Source organism: Euphorbia lathyris, chromosome 1 (assembly GCF_963576675.1).
Source record: "Euphorbia lathyris chromosome 1, ddEupLath1.1, whole genome shotgun sequence".
Classification (NCBI taxonomy): Eukaryota; Viridiplantae; Streptophyta; class Magnoliopsida; order Malpighiales; family Euphorbiaceae; genus Euphorbia; species Euphorbia lathyris.
In genome coordinates this window covers 34,469,257-34,489,555 of record NC_088910.1, presented here as the reverse complement: position 1 = coordinate 34,489,555, position 20,299 = coordinate 34,469,257, and the positions used below count along the sequence as shown (strand labels likewise).

Here is a 20,299-nt window from a genome sequence, read left to right as displayed (position 1 = left end):
GGCAACCTATTTTTATGATTAATTCTGTTTCAAATATCACTCATTAATTAAAAAAAAGTTCAAAATATCACTTCTTCGAAATGTCGATACAAACTACAAGCATCACAAAAAAATTCCAAAATAGGTTATATGTCTATAAAATATAAGTCATAAACATCCCAAAGTTCATACTAAAAAAATGCAACATACTAGTCATTTTAAGCATAATGACACTTCGATAGCTAACAGACTTCAAGTATTTCCGCTGCCATTTTCACCAAGAAGACGTTTGACATAATTGACTTTCAAAGCATCTGGACACTTAGAAAAAATCAAGAGCTTGTTCGGTTGTGCAGTGAGAATTTCAGCTACTTCAAGAGCTTGGTCAGAAGTTACACCTGTCAATGAAAGTAGCTCATCTAGTACTTTATCATTTTTCTCAGCTACATATTGCTCACATTCATAAGCACGTTGCTCACGTTCATCAGTACGGGACATTACATTAGCCATGGTTGAAAGATGTGCATTCATGTCTTGCATGAAACCTTTTAAGCTAGCTACTTCAGAATTACTAGAACTATCACTTTCTTTCTTACCTCTCTTAGACTTGGAAGTCTTCTCTCTCTTCACTTTCTTTAACGGAGGGGCAGATTCCGTTGTTTGAAAGGCATTACCATTAGTAGTAGTATCTTCCTCGTCACTTGAATCAAGGATAACTTGAACCGGAGAAGCTTTTTCCATATTAACAATCGCATCAACAAACCCCTCGGCCGATTTCCCAGTGGCATAGTCCTTGCCATAAATCTCCATTAAAGCATTGAAGTGAGGAAAAGCTTGTCCATACAAGTTTTTACAGTTAGGATGCGCCTAACAATTTAATAAAAGAAATTCAATTAACTATAAAGAATGAGTTATTATGTTAAGTAAAATATATAAGTAATACAACATAATCATACCTTGCAATACTCATTGTACACTGTTCTCTCCACGGAAATCATATTCTTCTCATCATCCCACTTGAAACCACTTACATTTAGCATTTGAACAATAGCTCTAAACTTGGTAACAAGTGTTCTAAGCCTTGAATCAATGTGTGGTGAAGCTTTCAAACCACAATCAGGTAGGGCCTTCCTAATCACCTCCTCTAAATGAATCATATATCCATTTCTAAATCCATTTTCATACTTCCAATGTGGATCGGTTGCTAACTCAGACAAAGCAGCTACAAGAGCTTTATCTTCTCCTGAAGTCCAGAACCGTTTATTTCTTCCTCTTCCACCCCCACTTGAAATGCTTTCATCCATCCTACTAAAACATGCAAATAAAACAAAGTAACAAAAGTTCAAATAAAACATAATAATACAAGTCTAAAAAGGAACTAATACAAATACAAATACATCAATATAGAAAAAGTTCGAATATAACATACTAATACAAGTCGACAAAAAGGAACTTATACAAATCCAAATACAACAATATAGCAAAAGTGCAAATAAAACATACTAATACAAGTCCAAAAAAGGAAGTAATACAAACACAAAGTGTTCAAAATATCAAGAAAAATCGCAAATTAGACTCAATGATTTCTAGCTCTCCAGTTGTTAAACATGCTTTGAGCCAATGAATTTCTGAAATTCGTCCATGAGCTAGATACATCAATGGAGGTTATGTACTCCTCCCCATCATCTTCATCACTGTCATCACCATCACTCTCAACCTCTTCAAGCAATCCAACATCATCAAACACTCCTTGGGGCTTGTATCTCTTTACCAAGTTATGTAATAAAGCGCATGCAAGCACAATGCGACCATGTGTTTCTAAACTAAACCAAGAAGGGCTTCTAAGAATTCCCCATCTTCCCTTAAGTAACCCAAAGTATCGTTCAATCACGTTTCTAGCTGATGCATGCCTTAAGTTGAAATACTCCTCGGCGCTTTGAGGTTGACGAGCCATTATTCCACTCTCTAAGATGATAAGGATGTCCTCTATATGGTGTAAGGAATCCCTCTCCGTTAGTATAGCCGCCATCACATAAGTAATAACAACCTTTACACATAAAAAAATATTTTATTATGCATTCACCTATTTAATTTTGACTCAATAAAAATACCTTTGTCAATGAAATTACCTTTTGGCACTTTTAAACCATTAGGTCTAGAGATAGCATCTCGAAGAATACGACCATCATGTGCTGAACCCTCCCAACCAGGTAAGACATATATAAATTCTATTTCATATGAGCATACTCCTAATACATTCATTGCAAGGTTACCTTTTCTTGTTCGATATTTAGATCGATCCTTAGATGGTACATTTACACTAATCATTGTACCATCAAGTGCACCTAAGCAATTCTACAAAGAAAAAAAATATATTTTAGATCATATGATTATTCTACTATATATCTTCATGCAACAAGAGTTTGTTTATTGTACCTTGAAATACTTCCACCTATCATCATCACAATCCTCTGATATGGGAGTAGGTTTCTTAAGCAACACACCATGTAACTTCAAGATTGCCATTAAACAAGCATGAAATTGTCTACTAACGGTTTCACCACTTCTATAAAAAAGTGCACCAATCATTCTATTCTTTTTATGGTGAGCTAATGTATATAAGAAGCCTGCAACAATCTCCTCCAAACGCACATTTCTTGTCCCACTTAACCCACCAACATCTCTAACCATTTCAAGAAGTGCGTCAAATGTTCGTCGATTAATACGAAGAAAGTTTATACACAAAGTGTCACTTTCACTAATCATTCTATTCAAGTTACGCAATCTCATTTTTCTTCTAGTTTGTTTATCTTGTCCTAGACGTTGAGAATTATGTAGCGTTTTGCTAGCTGTGTATCGTATCAAATGTAGCAATACAACGCAGTTAATTAAAGTAACGACGAATCGAACGAAGTCGTAAACTCTTCTCCTTCTTAAGGAATGACCAATGTGAGTCATTTCTGTACAAAATAATTTCATCAAGACCATGCGAAGTTATATAACATCACTAAAATGAAGTATTGAATGAATGTGTAAACTACTTTACCCAATGATCCCAAACTCAATGTAAAAAAATTGAAGAAAAAATATATAATGTCACTAAGAAATAAGTTAACATGGAAATTTAACAAGTTTACCATTAAATAAGCTAACATGGAAATTGAACAAGTTTATAAAAGATATATAATGTCACTAATAAATAAGCTAACATGCAAGTTTACAAAAGATATATAATGTCACTAATAAATAAGCTAATATGGAAATTGAACATGTTTGGAAATAAATAAGCTAGCATGGAAATCATATAATTATTTTGCACTTAAGGAACTAGTTTACAAATAAATAAAAAGTTTTGGCAGACTTTTAACATGGACTTAATGAACTCCACAAGCCTCACATCCATTTTGGCCATTTTGGCAGGCTTCTAATTCATTAATAATGAATTAACAAATTAGCATGTGGGTACAAAAAGAAATTAAATTATCTTATGTTTACCCAAACAAATAGCAAAACACATTGCTACCTTAGCTTTTGGTATATTAATAGTCACTTGCATATAATAAAAATAGCTTTTGGTATATTAATAGTCACTTGCATATAATAAAAATGGCCAAAATGGAAATATCCAGCAATTGAGAATATAAAAAACTAAAAACAAAATGAAACATATTGACTGGAACTTAGCATGAGTCCAACAATTACAACACTATCAAGTTGGAAAGCTTTTCCAAAGCAATATCATTAGACAAAAACAAAATTAACAATCGAAACATTTTTGACTACCGACAGCAATAATAGCAACAACAAACAACATTCTAGTGAGCGGTATTTATATGTTAATGAACCAAACCCAATGAAACACAAGAAACATAAAAAAAGAAATTGCAATAGAAATTATGACAAAAACAAACAAAGTCGTGAAAATTAGGGTTTGACAGAAAGGTTGAGAAAATCAATCGATAAAATACATGAAAAAATTTAGAATTAAATATAGAGGAATAAATCGAGCAATAGATGAAAGAAGAGATCCACCGTTTCAAAAAAATCTCAATGGAACAAGAGATGGAGGAAGAGAGATAAAGGAAAAAAAGGGTTTTACAGCAGGGTTGAAAAAATCAATCGATAAAACACATGAAAAATTCCAGAATTAATAAATAGGGTTTGAAAAAAAATCAATCGAGTAAGATATGAAGGAGGAGATCGACCATTTCAAAAAAAAAATCTCAATCGAGCAAAGAGATGGAGGAAGAGAGATAAAGAGAACTTACTGTTAGGTGAAATGATGTCGAAGGATGGCCGGAGAAGAGAGAACGATCGGTGTTGATGGATGGTCGAAGAAGGGAAGGGCTTTGTACGACGTTGGACACGTACGGGAGTGAGAAGGAAATGGAATCCAAAACCTAAGAGGCGCTAGGGTAATCAGTCTGATAGGGTTTGGGAAAGTACATAATTTATAGTTGTTAAAAAAAATTTAATTATAGGTATAATTTTTATTTTATAACATAAATTATTTTTTTATTAAAATTTTAATGGAAAAGTACATTCAAATCAATTTTTTTAAGAAAAATCAAATTATTATTTGTCTTTTTATAATTCTTAATATTTTAAAATAATGAAATATCTTTCATTAAAAATAAAATAAAATAATGAAATATGTATTATAATTTTATTAAGTACTAAAGTAAAACTTGATTTTCATATTTCACAAACCACAATTTTAGGTAATTTCTCAAAAAAATTAAAATTGTTTTATTTGTTTATATTTGACTAAGATTGTTTTTCATTTTTTGCATGTTTTAATTTATCACTTGTCCAAAGTTTTTGAATTAAATCTACAACATCAATTTTTTTATTCATAAAAAGAATATGATTAATTTAAAAATATCAAAATAGGCTGTATCGGTAATAAACTTCACTCATGACGTCATTATACATTTTCTAATATAAAATAAACTGGCACATTAATTTGTTAGTGTAAAGAGTTAAATCCAATAAAATAATAAAAAATGAATCCTACTTTGTTTGTGAATAAACAAACATAACTTAATAGAAGTAATCAATTAACAGGGTTATCCAAATAATAATTGAACATAAAAGCTATCCACCTGTTTTTTTTATGACTGAGTAAAGACTGGTTCGATTTAATAATCAAACCATAATATTACCTTTTTTAAATTCATTTGAACCGAATTACATAATAATACTAAAAATATCATTTTACAACTAGAAGAATACTAGTAACATAAGAAATAAAAATATTCTCAAATATTGATAGTCAAAAATAATTTTATTTTTAATAATTTTACTTTTAATGTTTGTAAGTTTGGTGAATTTTACCCTCAACGTTTGAAAGTTTAACCAATTTTCAGTAATCACTAATAGAGCATTATATGCAGCCATGAACTCGTTATCTTCACTCTACATATATGTTATGTTATTGCTTATCAGTAACATATTATATGCACGTGAAAAACATAAAAGGATTGTATTATGCATTGAATTAAAGACACGGTATATACATCTGTACACATGTCTTTAATCTCTTGATGATGAATGATTAAGTAATACACATATGAAGTGGAGATAACTAGATTTATGATTATAATATAATTATTGAAGATAAAATTGGTTTGACTTCCAAAAGTTAGGGTTATGATTGCACATTTAATTCCATTAGAGATAAAATTAATTTTTTTCACTATAGATAAAACTTATCGTAATTATCAACATTGATTGTATTTTTACACTTTATTCATAATAAAATTATTATGCAAACCTTTTATTAATAATTATATTTTTTCCCCTAAAAAAATACTATCCTTTTAGTATTGAATTATATAAAACTAATTAATTACGATAAAACCTCTTTAAATTGATACTCACTAAATTAATAAACTCCTTAAGATAATATTTTTCTCCAATCCTAATTTAGGTTAGTTGAAAAATTAACAAATTTCAATAAAATAATATATTTTTAAAAAACTCACGTCGTTTAAAAACCTAAGTAAATATAAAGTCCTATTAATATCATAAATTTATAATTATATAAACTTACACAAAAATAATTAAGACAATTTAGTGAAATATGATTATAGTCTGTGGGGTAGATGATGGTGTGCAAAGAGCCCTACTGCACAGGACCTCAGGCCCGAAATTAAAGACATGTTTAGTCAAATATAGATATTAACTTAAATTAAAAAAATAATATAATAAAATAATATTTATTTGTATTCTTTCATTACATTGAGTGCATATATGATTTAGATATTCAACCATTCAAAATTCATAATCTTACCATTCAATTTTTCCTTTTATATTTTTCTTAATACGAAATTATATTAAATATTAACCGTTTGTAAAAAAAATTAACATAGGGGCCCCAAAAATTTTAAGACGACCTTGATTCTAGTGTTGTTTATTTCCTTAAAATTTAAGTCTAGTTGGATTTCATCTTTAATTTTTCTTATTGCATCTAGAATTTATGGTGTTGTATTCTAAAATTGCATAAATTTTTTTATAAAGAGTTCTAGACGCGATAGGTATTTTCTATCACCAATACAATGAATAATACTTAATTATATAATTAAGAAACAATGAACATTATTTTTTAATTTTCATTTATTTTTACAATGAATCTATATTTTAGATTAATTCAATTAACATGATATATGATTTTTTCTAAGATACAATGTTTTTTAATGTAATCAAAATTTAACTTCATTATAAAAAAAACTTCAATAAATTACAAAAATCTCTTTCAATTAATAAATATTAATTTACCGATTAATTAATACTCTATAAAAGATAAAATATCATGGTCCCAATAATATTGATTTATAAAGATCTAATATATCAAGGTCTTTGAATTTATTTCAAAAAAATCATTTGGCCTTTTGAATTTATAAAGTGTTTAGTTAGCTTAACGAACTTTTTTTTTATCAGAAAGAATACTCTTTATTAAACCAACGCTTTATCAGAAAGAATACTCTTTATTAAACCAACGCTAGATTACATTTATCTTGTTGACAGAGTTCCAAAATCTCACTTGGAGCCTCTTCAATCAACATAATGGGATTATTAACATTCCTAGCTAATTTTGCCAACGCGTGTGCAACAACGTTTCCACTCCGTTTGACATGTGAGAAACAGACTTCGTCAAAGTCTTTCGCTCGTTGTTGTGCATCCTCGAGAAGCATTGCGGCTGCTCCTGTTATGTTACCATTTCCTGTCATTACTGCTGCAATACTTGCATTATCTGTTTCAATAACGAGTCTCTGCCATCCCGCCCCCTTTGCTATTTCCATGCCCTTCATCACCGCCTGTAGTTCAGCTATTTCGGCGTTCAGAGCCATGCCTGTCGGAATTGCAACGGTAAGCAGAACTTCTCCATCTTCATCCCGTATCACCGTCCCGATTCCTCCATGAACTCCATCCATCCATGATGCGTCCACATTTGCTTTAACCGTATACGTGGGAGGTGCCTTCTATCTTGTTGTAACCGTCGTTACCAATTGAGTACCAACTTCCGGATTCAAGCTTTGGATTTCAAACTGCGGTCTAGCCATTCTCCACTCATTCCGGATTGATTCGGCATACATAATGATTTCATTCTCTGGTATCTCACTGGCCTTATGAATAAGTTGATTTCGCCGGAACCAGATCATCCACGCCACTGCTCCGATCTGTTCCATATTTTCTTTATCTGTAAACGAATTCATCCATTCAAGCCAACCTCCTATGTCATGTTGTCCCGACTTCCATCTCCTATCAAAACCAAACAACTTCTTCCAGGTATGTTTTAGCTCGGGGCAGGTCACAATCGCATGGTATCACGTATTGTCATCGCTCCCGCACCGTGGACAAACCTTCGGGGCTTTGATTCCTCTCCCCCAAAGCTGTTGATAAGTCGGTAGGATCTCCCTAAAAGCTCGCCAGACAACTAACTTAATTTTGGATGGCAGCTCCAACTTCCAGACCCACTCATCTCTTCCATTTCCGCTCCCCGAGCTCGATGCTCTCCCTGCCTCACTACATCGCCATTCCTTCGCCAGAAAGTATACTGATTTCACAGTGAAATTCACTGCTCTCGCTGCCCGCTAGTAGAGTTTGTCATGTGGCAGCCTGTGGCTTATCAGCAACTTCTGGATCTCGATCGCTTCATCAAGGCTAAAAGTCGCACGCAGCCTTCCGACATCCCACTGCTTCGTAATTGGATTAATCAAGCTCTCAACAGTGGTTATTTGGGTATTGCATAGCTTCGTCAATGGTTTCTTTGCATTCAAGTTCGGTACCCAATTTGATTTCCAGATGTCCGCCCATTACCGACCATCCAACACATACCTCGCTTAACCAACTCACGTGCTTTGATTAAGCCTTTCCATACATAGCTATCATTGTTCTTACATACAGCCTCCATTATTTCAGTATGGGGCTTAACGAACTTATTTAAAGTAACTTAATAATTACCTCAATTGATTTAAAGTGATATTAAAGTTATTTATAGCGATCGGTTGTCTTCAAACTTGCTTAAAATGGTATGTATTTCAACTTTTGTTAATCTGATATGTGAACTTAAAGAAATAATTATATCATGTCAATACGGACATTTTATAAATTTAGAAAGTTAATCATTTTTTTTACAAGAGTGCGTCGAGATATTATTTTAGCTAGTTTGGTTCGGTTTTCAATAAAAGCCAAATCAAAGAAAAATCCGAATTATTTATCAAAATAAAAAGCAAATCAAATCAATTATAAATCTCGTTACATTAGTTATTTCAAAAAAGAATTAGTTTGTCTTTAATTAAATAATTAGACCAATATTACCACAGTAAAAAAACCACATAACAGGGCGGCAAACCCAATTCACAAGAACAGCATTTCCGTGAATTTAAAGCAATAATAATAATAAAAAAAAAGAAAAAGAAAAAGGTGGAATTAATTAAACAAGAAGAAGCCAATAAGCCAGTAGCACCATTAGCTTGTTAGCTAAAACAAACTAAGTGGGTAACGCCGTCATTTTAAACGGTTTTATCCTGTGTTCTCCGAAGCATAAGGAAACGGGTCTGAATTCATTTCCGTTTATCCACAATATAATCCATCCACCCCGCCTATTTCTTTCCTGTTTTGTCTTCTTTTCAAAGCCAAACTAACATTAACATAACATCACACCTTCTTCTTCTTCTCTTCTTCTCCTTCTTCTTCTTTCCTCTCTCTCTCTCCAACAATCAATAAACAGACCTCTTTTTATTTAACTTGCGAGTTGCCGGCGAGGAAAAATCTCGCCGGAAATTCGCATTCTTTATTGCCTTCATCTCGCCTTTCAATCGCTGCGGCCTAACCTTCATGCTGCAGCTCGAAACGGGAGATAAAAGTGATAATTCTGATCTCTGTATCTTCTCTCTCTCTTTCTCTGTTCTAAATTATTATGATTAGATAGAAGAAGAAAACAAAAAGGAAAATATTCTCTCTCGTTTGCCGTGTAATTTAGCTTGCAATGCAGGGGAAAAAGAGGTCGTCTTAGGGTATATATGCTAAGATCCCTTGCTCTATCTTCTTCTTCCTTCTTTTCTGCCTTCAAATTCCATCAATTTCCCCCTTCCTTTCCTTGATCGCTCTCGGTTGATTGCCTTTTCTAGTTTCGCTCCACCGAATCTCTCTATTTTGGACATATACAGACAATCTGGCGACGGTCTTGATGCATAATTTTACCAGAGGTGCGTTTGTTTCTAACTTGCAGCTCAAATTGCGGTCAATCGTTCTTGCTTCTTTGGGTTAATTGTTACTGTGCTATAAGTTGGGAAAATTCAGCTTAATTTTGAGATCGGTTCCGCCTTTTTCTTTTTGGCGATCGGATTGGGAATTTCGGGAATTCAGCCCTTTACCATCTCAAATTGCTGAATTATATTCGAAAAATGCTTAACCTGGAGCTTGTTGTTCTTTAAAAACAATTTTTATTTGAAAAAAAGTCGTATGCTTTCTTTTATGTCTTAAATTTCTGGAAATGGTAAATTCACTTCAAGCGAATCTTGAAGGCGAGCGGTGGATATTTAGTAACTATTTTATTTTGTTGTTGAAATTCATAAGCATATTCTATTTCATTTTCCATTTCTTTTTCTTGGCAACCAAACGGGAAATTTGTGTTTGGTCGTTGGTAGGTAGGGTAGTTGTTTTTTCTTCATATTGGTATCCTGATCTGGAGATTTTCTCCAAGTTATAAGAGAAAAGCGTTTATTTTTGCCTGTAAACCTCATTTAGGTTGCCAGGTTTAACCGTAAACCACAAAGTGGGCATCTTTGTTCAAGGAAGAATTACAAGGCCTGCCTCTGTTGCAGCGTAGAATTCTCTAAATTTGCCATTGTTGTCCCATTTTCACAAAATTTTGTTCAAATATGTTTCTTTTTTATGATTGTTGGAAGGGCCTTTTTAATTTCACTGTTTCAGTGATCTATTTATACATGAAATTTCAGTTCAGCTTCATTATTGATACTAACCTTTGATTTTTCTACAATAGAGGGGCGATGAAGACTGGACAGAGCAAGTGATTTTGATAATTTCGGGCTTTAAATTAAATATTAAAGTTTTGGAAATTTTGAGGTGTATAGAGTGGCGCCATGCCGTTTGAAGTTATGGATCAAAGGGGAGGGACACATTTTGAGGACATCCGTTTACCTGCTGAGGTAAGTGAATTAAACCAAACTTGTTTATTTACAGCCATTTTCTGGCCCTGTTTTCTTTTTTATCATGCTTGTTGCATTACATAATTCTTTTAATTGGCTATTCACCAAAACAAGTTCTCTTCTTTACTTGCGGTTACAACTTTCAAGTAATCATTTATCAATTTCTATTGGGCAGAGACAACTTGGGTTTTGGAAGCCACACTCAATGCCCGATTTCCAAAGTAAGTGCCACTAAGTTTATTTACTTTTATGAAGTTGAGTAATTACTCATTTATGAACGCAGTCCCCTAATTCTGGCTAATTGCCTATCTTCTATACTTGAAAGTCAAGACTGCAGAAAATGTAAATGTCCTAAGTGGGTCTCTCATTTGTACCATGATTTGGCATTATGATAGTGTTAACCATTTAACCTGTAATTTGGTGATAGATGCATCTGACTTGATTATGCAATAATTGTAGCATTACTATGGCTAATTAAGAAATTGCTGCTTCTCAATCAGTATCATTGTGCCATTTAGCTGCATAACTTTCACTATAATCTTTCCATGTTTCTTTGTTTTGAAGAAGGTGCAACAACGTCTGTAGAGTATATAATATTGAAAAGAGAATTGATTACAACTTTCAATTCTAATCATTGCATTTTGTAAATGCTGTTCTTCAGTAGGAACTTGTGGAATGTCACCGATTCCTAGCAGCAAATTTCATGCTTCATCACCTTTGGAAAAACCTTCTCCAGTTGGAGTTTTATCAGCGGATTCCATGCAACAGCCACAGTCAATCCTAGCAATGGATCAGCAAGACAGGCTATCTTTGGGTGAAGGAAGCGGCAATGGGTTGAAGGCGTCATGGAATTCTATGGATCAAGATACAAAATCATGGTCAAATTTGTCTATGCAGCCTGCATCTTATACTATGGGTGGAAACAGGGCCAATATTGGTGCAACTCAGTGGGAAAGCAGCTTGTTCTCAAGCTCATTTTCTGATGTATTTAGTGGAAAATGTAAGCTTTCCTTTCCATAATGATAAACTGTAATTTTGTGGCTGTCATAGATAATAATGAAAGAGCTTCTGGTACGACTTTACTGAACTTCTAATTATATGATTTTATCGTAATTGCATGTTGAATTAAATGCAAAACAAGGCAAGGTTCTCCTTATTTTGATAAATTATTACATGTCAATAAACTCGTCAACAAAATCTTTAAGTAACTTGGTGCTATTTACAAATTTCTGCGTTCACTTCTTTCTCTATAGCATACTTCCTTGAACTCTCCATTTTTTTTAAAACTCAATACTCATAAAATTGCCATTTCTTTTGTCTTTTTATCCATAATCTGATTACTATATGTTTGGCAGTGAGATTAACTGACAATGATGTTCGGTCCCATCATCTTGCTAAATTTGTTGCTCCATCAAATGAGGAAGAAGAGCCTTTTCAATCTCTTGAAGAACTTGAGGCTCAGACTATTGGAAATCTCCTTCCTGCCGAAGATGATCTGTTTTCTGGAGTGACTGATGAGATGGGACATAATGCGCTTGTCAATAGTGGGGATGAATTGGAGGACTTTGATCTGTTTATCACTGGTGGAGGCATGGAATTAGAAGGGGATGATCGTTTGGGTTTGGGACAAAGGAACTCTGATTTTGGGGGAGTTAACAATGGCCAAGGGGGTCCAAATGGTTCAATTATTGGTGAACACCCATATGGTGAACACCCTTCTAGAACACTTTTTGTAAGGAACATTAATAGCAACGTTGAAGATTCTGAGTTAAAGGCTCTTTTTGAGGTGAATTTCCTTTTATTTCTGTTTGGCCTTTATATGAGCCAGTTAACCCAGTTTACTTTGCATGTTAATTTGACATTTGCATTTTATTTCGTCAGCAATATGGAGATATTCGAACTCTTTATACAGCCTGCAAGCATCGTGGATTTGTTATGATCTCTTACTATGACATTAGATCAGCCCGAGGTGCAATGAGATCTCTTCAAAATAAGCCTCTGAGGCGTAGAAAACTTGATATACACTACTCTATTCCAAAGGTGCATGGCTTCTGTGATTGTTCTTCTAATGTTGAACATGTTTATTGTTATCATTCTCGTCAATTTGGTCATTTTGTTTGTTTACTTGGAGCTTGCTTTTGCATGTTTATCTGACGCTTGTTGGATGTTTTTGGCTTTTCAATTTATTAGGATAATCCATCCGAAAAAGACGTCAACCAGGGCACCCTAGTGATCTTCAATCTTGATTCGTCTGTTTCAACTGAGGAGCTTCACAAAATATTTGGAGTTTATGGAGAGATCAAAGAAGTAATTTGTGAATTGGATGCATTTTGCATTTTTTTGACAGTAGTGTATAGATATATCCAATTTACAGTTATAATTTGTGGTTTGCAGATTCGTGAAACCCCACACAAGCGCCATCATAAGTTCATAGAGTATTATGACATTAGAGCTGCTGAATCAGCTCTTTCAGCATTAAACAGGAGTGACATTGCTGGGAAGCAGATCAAGCTTGAACCAAGCCGTCCTGGAGGCACAAGACGGTATTACCATACGTGTTATAGCTCTGTGTTTACTCAACTTTATTGCTTTCAGTGCTTGAATATTTTATCTGTAAATTAGGTTTGCTGCTTGTTTCTCAGTCTCTTTCATGTGCTGTTAGAACATGTTAACCATTTTTTAGCCCTATCTGATCTCTCCTTGTTTTACCTTCATGAATAATGTCCACTGGTTAGTTGTTATCACTTATATATGTCTATAATTACAGTGTGATGCCAAAGACTGAGCAGGACCAAGATGAGCCTAATCTTTGTCAAAGCCCCTTTGATGACTTATCATCTGGACGATTGGGTAAGATTTTATTCTATTAAAAGTTTGCTCCTGTTAAATAACTGAGTAATTTTCTCAAGAAAACATGTATCTTGCCTTCACACATGATCTTTCACAGGAACAATTTCACCTGGAGTAATTCCATCTAGCTGCATGGAGAATGGATCAACACAAGTCTTACCTTCTTCTATCCAGTCCCCCATGGGTTCATTTATTGAATCTCATCAGAGTTCTAGCGTCCCAAATAACTTACTCTCACCCATGACAATGGCATCTGTTGGAAAACAATTTGGCTTCCAAGAACCTAATCGCTCTATGGACGAAATGATGTTTGGTAACCAATGCATTCCAAATTTTCATCCTCATTCCTTGCCAGAGTATCATGATAGTTTATCCAATGGCATTCCATATAACTCCTCAAGCCCTATTGGAGGCATGGCTCGAAGTGTTGGTTCCAAATTGACAGAAGGAATCAACAGTAGGCACATTCAAGGAATAGGCTCAAATGGGCACCTGATGGAACTTAATGGTGGGGGTGAGTTCTATGATCATATCTGCTAAATAAATTTAGTATATTTTCTTTTATTACATTTACATAAGATGAGGAATACGAGAACTAACTACATCACATATCATTAGGAGGATGTAATTCAAAATTTTAACATTAAAGATAAAGCTTGGCAGTTCAAAAACAATGTAAATAGCTTTCATAATGCAAAAATTTCTCTGATGCATAGTGATCTGAAAAGATAGCTTATATAATTGCAGTTTAGAACTTTAGAGGCATCTCTATTAGATTGTTGCAAGTGGGGGAGTTTTTTTAATTGCTACAAGGAATTTTATAATTGCTTATGCTCAGAGTAAGCTTGATGCTGAATCCAATACTAGTGTTCAAATTGTTTCATATTTTTTTTAAGTGGTTAGTGAGCAAGAGTGCTATCGAGTCTACAATTCATGCATAACAATGTGAATTACACTTTCGCTGAGGGAAAATATTTGAACTTTTCTAGTCCGGAGTTTTTGTATGGTGGCTTTTGTTGTCTTGCAATAGTGTTCTCTAAAGTGGTTTGTAAAAGCTAGCTTCATTGTGCTCATCTTTGTGTTTAGCGAAATGCTTTGAATTGTTACACGTCTCTAGTTAGCTGAAATTGCGTTTCGAAATGTTTTGTCAAACTTCTCCTCTTAGTTGGAGAGTGACTGTGCACTTCAGGAAAGTTATTAATCCACCAAAGGCAGCTTGTTGTAACTTGTAACCCTTGGGATAATTAAAAACCAAAATTCCTTATTGAGTAAGCATTCTCAAAATCTGATGCTTTTTTGGGATAACACTCGTTCTCATGAAAGCGGACAAAAACTAGAGTTAAAGATGGTGTTTTCATAATTCCTCATATCCAATGAGTTTGAGGATTCCTCTCATTCAAAAATTTGCTGCTCACTTTGCAGTTACTTTTTGATGAAGTTTCAATGATTCTGATTGCAGCTATGCAGTGAATAGAACCCATGTATGCGGGGAATTTGAAGTTCTTGTACTTCTGTGCTTACCTTCTTTAATGAATGAGAAAGCACCATAGCAACAGAAACGTTTTATAGGATACCTTTCCCCAACACTTAAAACTAATTATGTTCCCTGGTCGAGACGTCCATTTCCTATAAAGAAAAAAGAAGCCTACAAGTCAACCTTTTTTCACTGTACGAATTATATAACTGATGGCCCTTTTCACTAACATCTTTATTTTTTTAAGCTGAATTATGACACTCGATGTTTCAATTGAACTTATATCTCTTTTTCCATTGGGAGTTTTCAAATGCAGTGTAGCAGTATTGTTAGATTTATTTGATGGCCTTAATTTTATATTCATTGATAATTTATTAATTTTACCTTTTTCTTCAATAAATTGTCTCTCTAGTTTTTGGATCTTCTGGAAATGGAAATGGCAGTCTTCCTGGTCATCATTACCTATGGAACAATTCCAACTCAGGCCAGCAACATCATTCAAGCCGTATGATGTGGTCAAATTCACCATCATTTTCCAATGGTGTTCATGCCCATCACCTTCAGCATATGCCTGGATTTCCTAGGGCTCCTCCAGTAATGCTCAACACTGTACCTGCACACCATCATGTTGGATCTGCACCAACTGTCAATCCCTCGTTGTGGGACAGGCGACATGCTTTTTCTGGGGAGTCTCCAGAAGCTTCGAGTTTCCATTTGGGTTCCCTTGGAAGTGTGGGTTTTCCTGGTGGCTCTCCACCACATCCTATGGATGTTGGATCCCACAACATTTTCTCTCATGTTGGGGGAAATGGTATGGATATGACTAAAAATTCTGGACTACGCAATGCTCAGCAAATATGCCATATTTTCCCAGGGAGGAACCCGCTGATCTCAATGCCAGCCTCTTTTGATACTCCAAATGAACGTGTTAGAAATCTCTCGCACCGTCGAATTGAATCAAATTCCAACCATTCAGATAAGAAACAATATGAGCTTGATCTCGATCGCATATTGCATGGTGAAGACATACGAACCACATTGATGATAAAGAACATCCCGAACAAGTAAGCGAAAATCCTTCGTATTCCCAAATTATTTCTTGTATTCTATGAAGCCTTATTGGAACTGCAGTATTTTTTTGGTTGTGAATTAGTCATTTTGATGCCAAAATTAATTCAGTTTGATAACAAATTTTGTACACGTTGCTTGATTTGTTGGGAGTTTACATCTTGTTGGCTCACTTGTTTTTCTGCTAGGAAATTGTCAATTCTACAAATTGCTTTGGGGTCAGGTAGGGTGTGAATTTAAGATAGATGGACGTTGTTCCTGTCTGGTTTTGGTTTTATGTAGTAATAATTAGGCAAGGAGAAACGGAGTGGCGAGTAAGAATAGGTCTTAATTATTGGAATTCTTAATTTCATACAAGTTGTATGTTCATTTCAAATGAGTATTTGAGGCACAAAATCGAGTTACAAAATGACTTTTGGAATTCAAGGACTTACAAGTTTTATGGTTATTGTTTACTACATACATGCATTCTAGTAGATATAGACATTTTATGCATGGTGCCTATTTTGTAAAAACTGTCATTGTTCAGTTGTAAGTTAGTTCTGGCTATTGCTTTTGGAAAGTTGAGTGTTTTGTTCTTTTTAACATATGGAGGAAAAAATGGAAAAAAGAAAAGGTAAGAGAGGTATGCTTGATATCTTGCACACCCAATCCTTTGTTTGGGCAGTGGATAGTTTGGATGATGTTAGAATTTGAGAAGTCATTATTATGGTCATCCACTTTGATCGGGTTTTACTGTAGTGAAGACTTCTACAAATATGGTGATTAATTTTATTGCATGCCTTAATCTGCCTGTGTTGTTGCTTTCAAATGGAACTTGGAAGTACACCATTCATTCTGTTTTCTTTTTCGGTTTGTCATGATATTTTGATTTTTCCCTTTCAGATATACTTCTAAGATGTTACTGGCTGCAATTGATGAGCACTGTAGGGGAACTTATGACTTTATTTACTTGCCAATTGATTTCAAGGTAAGTGAATAACTAGTGGAAAAATCCTCATGCTATCATCAAATTTGTACGTGGCACATCATTTGAAGTTCTCTAAGTTTTCCTTGTTCGTAGCTCTGATTCAAAATTTGTAATGCTTTATCAGAATAAATGCAATGTCGGCTATGCATTCATCAATATGGTTGATCCTCAGCAGATTGTTCCGTTCCACAAGGTCTGATTTTAACTCTCAGAAGACATAAAAAAACTTATAGCTCAGTTTCACCCAGTTCATGAGTAGAGGATAAGAGCTAACATCACAAGGAATTGCATGTTTTTTTTTTACAGGCATTCAATGGCAAAAAATGGGAGAAATTCAACAGTGAAAAGGTGGCATCTCTTGCATATGCTCGAATTCAGGGAAAATCTGCTCTTATTGCCCACTTCCAGAACTCAAGCTTGATGAATGAGGATAAACGCTGTCGCCCTATTCTCTTTCATACAGACGGTCCAAATGCTGGTGATCCGGTATGATACTATGACTTGCAGTTATCTTGCCATTATGCAATAGTGCTCCTCCTATTATCTACTAGTAATTCTCTATATAAAAATATAGTTTGTTCTTTCACCTCTTCTCCGAGTAGAATAATGAATTGTGTTGTCCGGTACATATTTGTGTCCTGAATGATTCTTGTCAGTTATCAAGATGAAACTGGTAGCTCATCTGATACTTGTGATGAACATTTTCATCTGTGATATGAAGTAAATATACTTTGTTTTCTATGCAGGAGCCTTTCCCCATGGGTAGCAACATTCGGTCAAGATTAGGCAAACCTCGAACAGGGAGCAGTGAGGAGAACCAACAGCAGGGGAATCCTTCTGGTTCAGGGATTGGAGAGGAATTTTCAAACGGTACAGACTCATCGTCAGAATAGTAATGGCACTAACTCTAAAACCCTGTATAAGAAGAGTACAGAACCATATTCCACTCCAATCCTGTACATTAGGGGTGGCCTGACAACTCTATATATGGCTTAGAGAAGCTCGTTGGAAAAGTTCTGGAGATGCCGAAAGTGCATAGTCAGAGCCAAAAGAGCTGCATCAAAATTTTTCGTATCTAGGCTTATAAATGTGAGTGTAGAGAATTGAATTGAATGGCTTAACAAAAGGGGGGCACAGAATTTTTGGGTAGTCATGACTGAACCTTATTTTACGATATTCAGAAGTTCCGGTACTTAAAAAAAGAGGATCTTCTTTGTAATCGTTGTCAGTTTTGTATGTTGAAATTTTTTCCAGGTTGAGTCAGTGTTTGGTTTTTGGGGTTTTTTTCTTTTTGTTTTCACTTTTCAGTTGAGGCAGTGGGAGTGAGTGAGTGAGTGACTTTGCTCAATTTCAAGGTGAAGGGGGGAGCAGAGTCACCACTCCTCACACAACACTATTAATGAATGTATTTTGGTTGTAGAATTTTGAGGCTTTTCTTCTTCTCTGCTATGACCATTATACTTTTTTCTTTCTTATTTATTTGGATGTTTTCCTTTAATCTTTCTTGTTTATTTTAGTATTAGAACCCGTTTGGTTTTTTGTTGTTGTTGATAGGTAGTAAATATTAATTGATTTAAGCAATTGTTTGGAAATTTTATCAAACACGAAAAATAGTTTTGAAAAATAGAACCAAACGAAAATATAGTATAGATGTTTTGTGGATTGATGGAAATGATTAAAAATAGTCACCGGTTCTGTTTTTTTCCACCTAATTTCACTATCGTAATTTTAGTTTAGTCCAGTAAGTAAAAAAGAAGAGGTCTAAATGTTGTAAGTAAAAAAGAAGAGGTCTAAATGTTGTAACGTTTTTTTTTTCCGTTTGGTATATGTTCCTGATAAACATACTAATATGGATGGTTCATTCATGTAAAATTAGTAGAAGAAATGTGTAAGAAAAAGCTAATTTTATAAAAAAAAATATATATATATTTTGAAACCATAAAGTGCATTAATATTAACATGTTGTGAATTCCAACTTAGAGCCTCTATTTCAATGTTTTGGAATTGTAAACATACATACTACTATCGAAATATATTTTTAATTGACTTACTAGCAATTAATTTTAAACCATTATAATCAATGGTACATTAGTAAATTAACAAGCAAAAAAATTAGTTGTGTTTATTTTATGGGATGTTAAATGTATATATAAGTGTTCAAAAACTTTGTGGTTTGTTGAATATCTATCAAAAAGTAAGAAGCTAATATTTGAAATGTTGTTTTTTTTTTTTTTTTTTTTTTTTTTGACCAAAACTGAAACTTCATTAATTGGTCGGATTAGCGTCCTCACAAATAACGTTCTCAAGTCAAGTGGGCATTACATTAAAAAAAAACAATCGTTAGCATTAGAACAGGCCCGCCTTGCCACTAGATGTGTGGTCCTATTCGCTAAACGATTATAATGCGCCATCAATATTGCATTTTACTGATCCAGCAGGTGGCGGCCTCTATAATGATATTGCGGCAACTCCCACTCTCATGTTCCGATTCGCATCAGCAGCAACCAACGGTAGTATAGCAGCCTCCGACCGGCCTGAGTCCGCTGAAACTGGTTCCATTGCTTCATGATTTGTGCCCACAGCTCCACACGACATGGGTCTCCTACATGTCAAGGTCATATATGCAGTCCAATCTCTCGTATCATCAAGGACGGTCCACTAGCTTATATCTGTCGACCACCATTCTTCACTCCATAGCACTCTGTTCCGATGTTGGTTCTTTTTTAGTTTCTTTTTTCTTATGATTTTATTTACTCGTTAGTTTTTGATAGGTTAGATTTTTTTTTTCTTAATAAAATCCAAATGGAGAGGGTCTAATTTTTTTTATTATTACAGAATATTGATTTTTTTAAGATATTATAGAATATTGAATTTGAAAAAAATAATGATATATAGTTTTTTTTTATAAAAATGCTTGTAATTTCGTTAGATAAAAAATTGAAAAAATACAACATGATATATATTGTTAAAAATAAAATAAAACAATTGCATGGTAACTTTATTTGCTAAGCAGATTAAAGTTGGCCAGATCCACAATTAATTGGATGAGGGCTTTGATATATGCCCCAAAACTATGCTTCAAGAGGGCTGCCAGTACCACTATGAAACGTGAAACCACTAACATTTAAATAGTTGATTTTTTTCCTTCAAATATATAGCGGATGATTATTAGGGTTACCCTAAAATAATTAACATTGAACCATCAATGGTTAATTATATTATCATTAATCTCTCAGGAGATAAATAATTGGAGAAATAATTCAAAATATGCCCTCTATATAA

At 34.0% G+C, this 20,299-nt stretch overlaps 1 protein-coding gene across 4 annotated transcripts; it reads left to right on the top strand.

The window, feature by feature from the left end:
- Positions 1-9,102: 9,102 nt before the first annotated feature.
- LOC136227673 (protein MEI2-like 4) lies at positions 9,103-18,515 on the top strand. Of its 4 annotated transcripts, XM_066016408.1 has the most exons (16): positions 9,104-9,500; positions 9,615-9,692; positions 10,490-10,655; positions 10,831-10,876; positions 11,317-11,655; positions 12,011-12,441; positions 12,537-12,695; positions 12,846-12,962; positions 13,050-13,198; positions 13,423-13,505; positions 13,603-14,019; positions 15,392-16,043; positions 16,933-17,017; positions 17,142-17,210; positions 17,324-17,503; positions 17,764-18,515. In XM_066016408.1, exons 3-16 carry the CDS (start codon positions 10,590-10,592, stop codon positions 17,908-17,910), a joined length of 2,940 nt encoding a protein of 979 aa, XP_065872480.1. In that variant the 5' UTR covers positions 9,104-9,500; positions 9,615-9,692; positions 10,490-10,589; the 3' UTR covers positions 17,911-18,515. The 4 variants fall into 4 exon arrangements, with proteins under 4 accessions (XP_065872493.1, XP_065872480.1, XP_065872486.1 ...); XM_066016421.1 differs by having other exon boundaries at positions 9,103-9,692; positions 13,603-14,013; XM_066016414.1 differs by having other exon boundaries at positions 9,104-9,692; positions 11,320-11,655.
- Positions 18,516-20,299: the final 1,784 nt, after the last annotated feature.

Coding starts and splice junctions, on each gene's coding strand:
- LOC136227673 (XM_066016408.1), top strand. CDS start 10,590: ATGCCGTTTGAAGTTATGGATCAAAGGGGAGGGACACATTTTGAGGAC. Junction 13,506..13,602: donor CTTATCATCTGGACGATTGG/GTAAGATTTTAT, acceptor GATCTTTCACAG/GAACAATTTCACCTGGAGTA. Junction 16,044..16,932: donor ATAAAGAACATCCCGAACAA/GTAAGCGAAAAT, acceptor TTTCCCTTTCAG/ATATACTTCTAAGATGTTAC.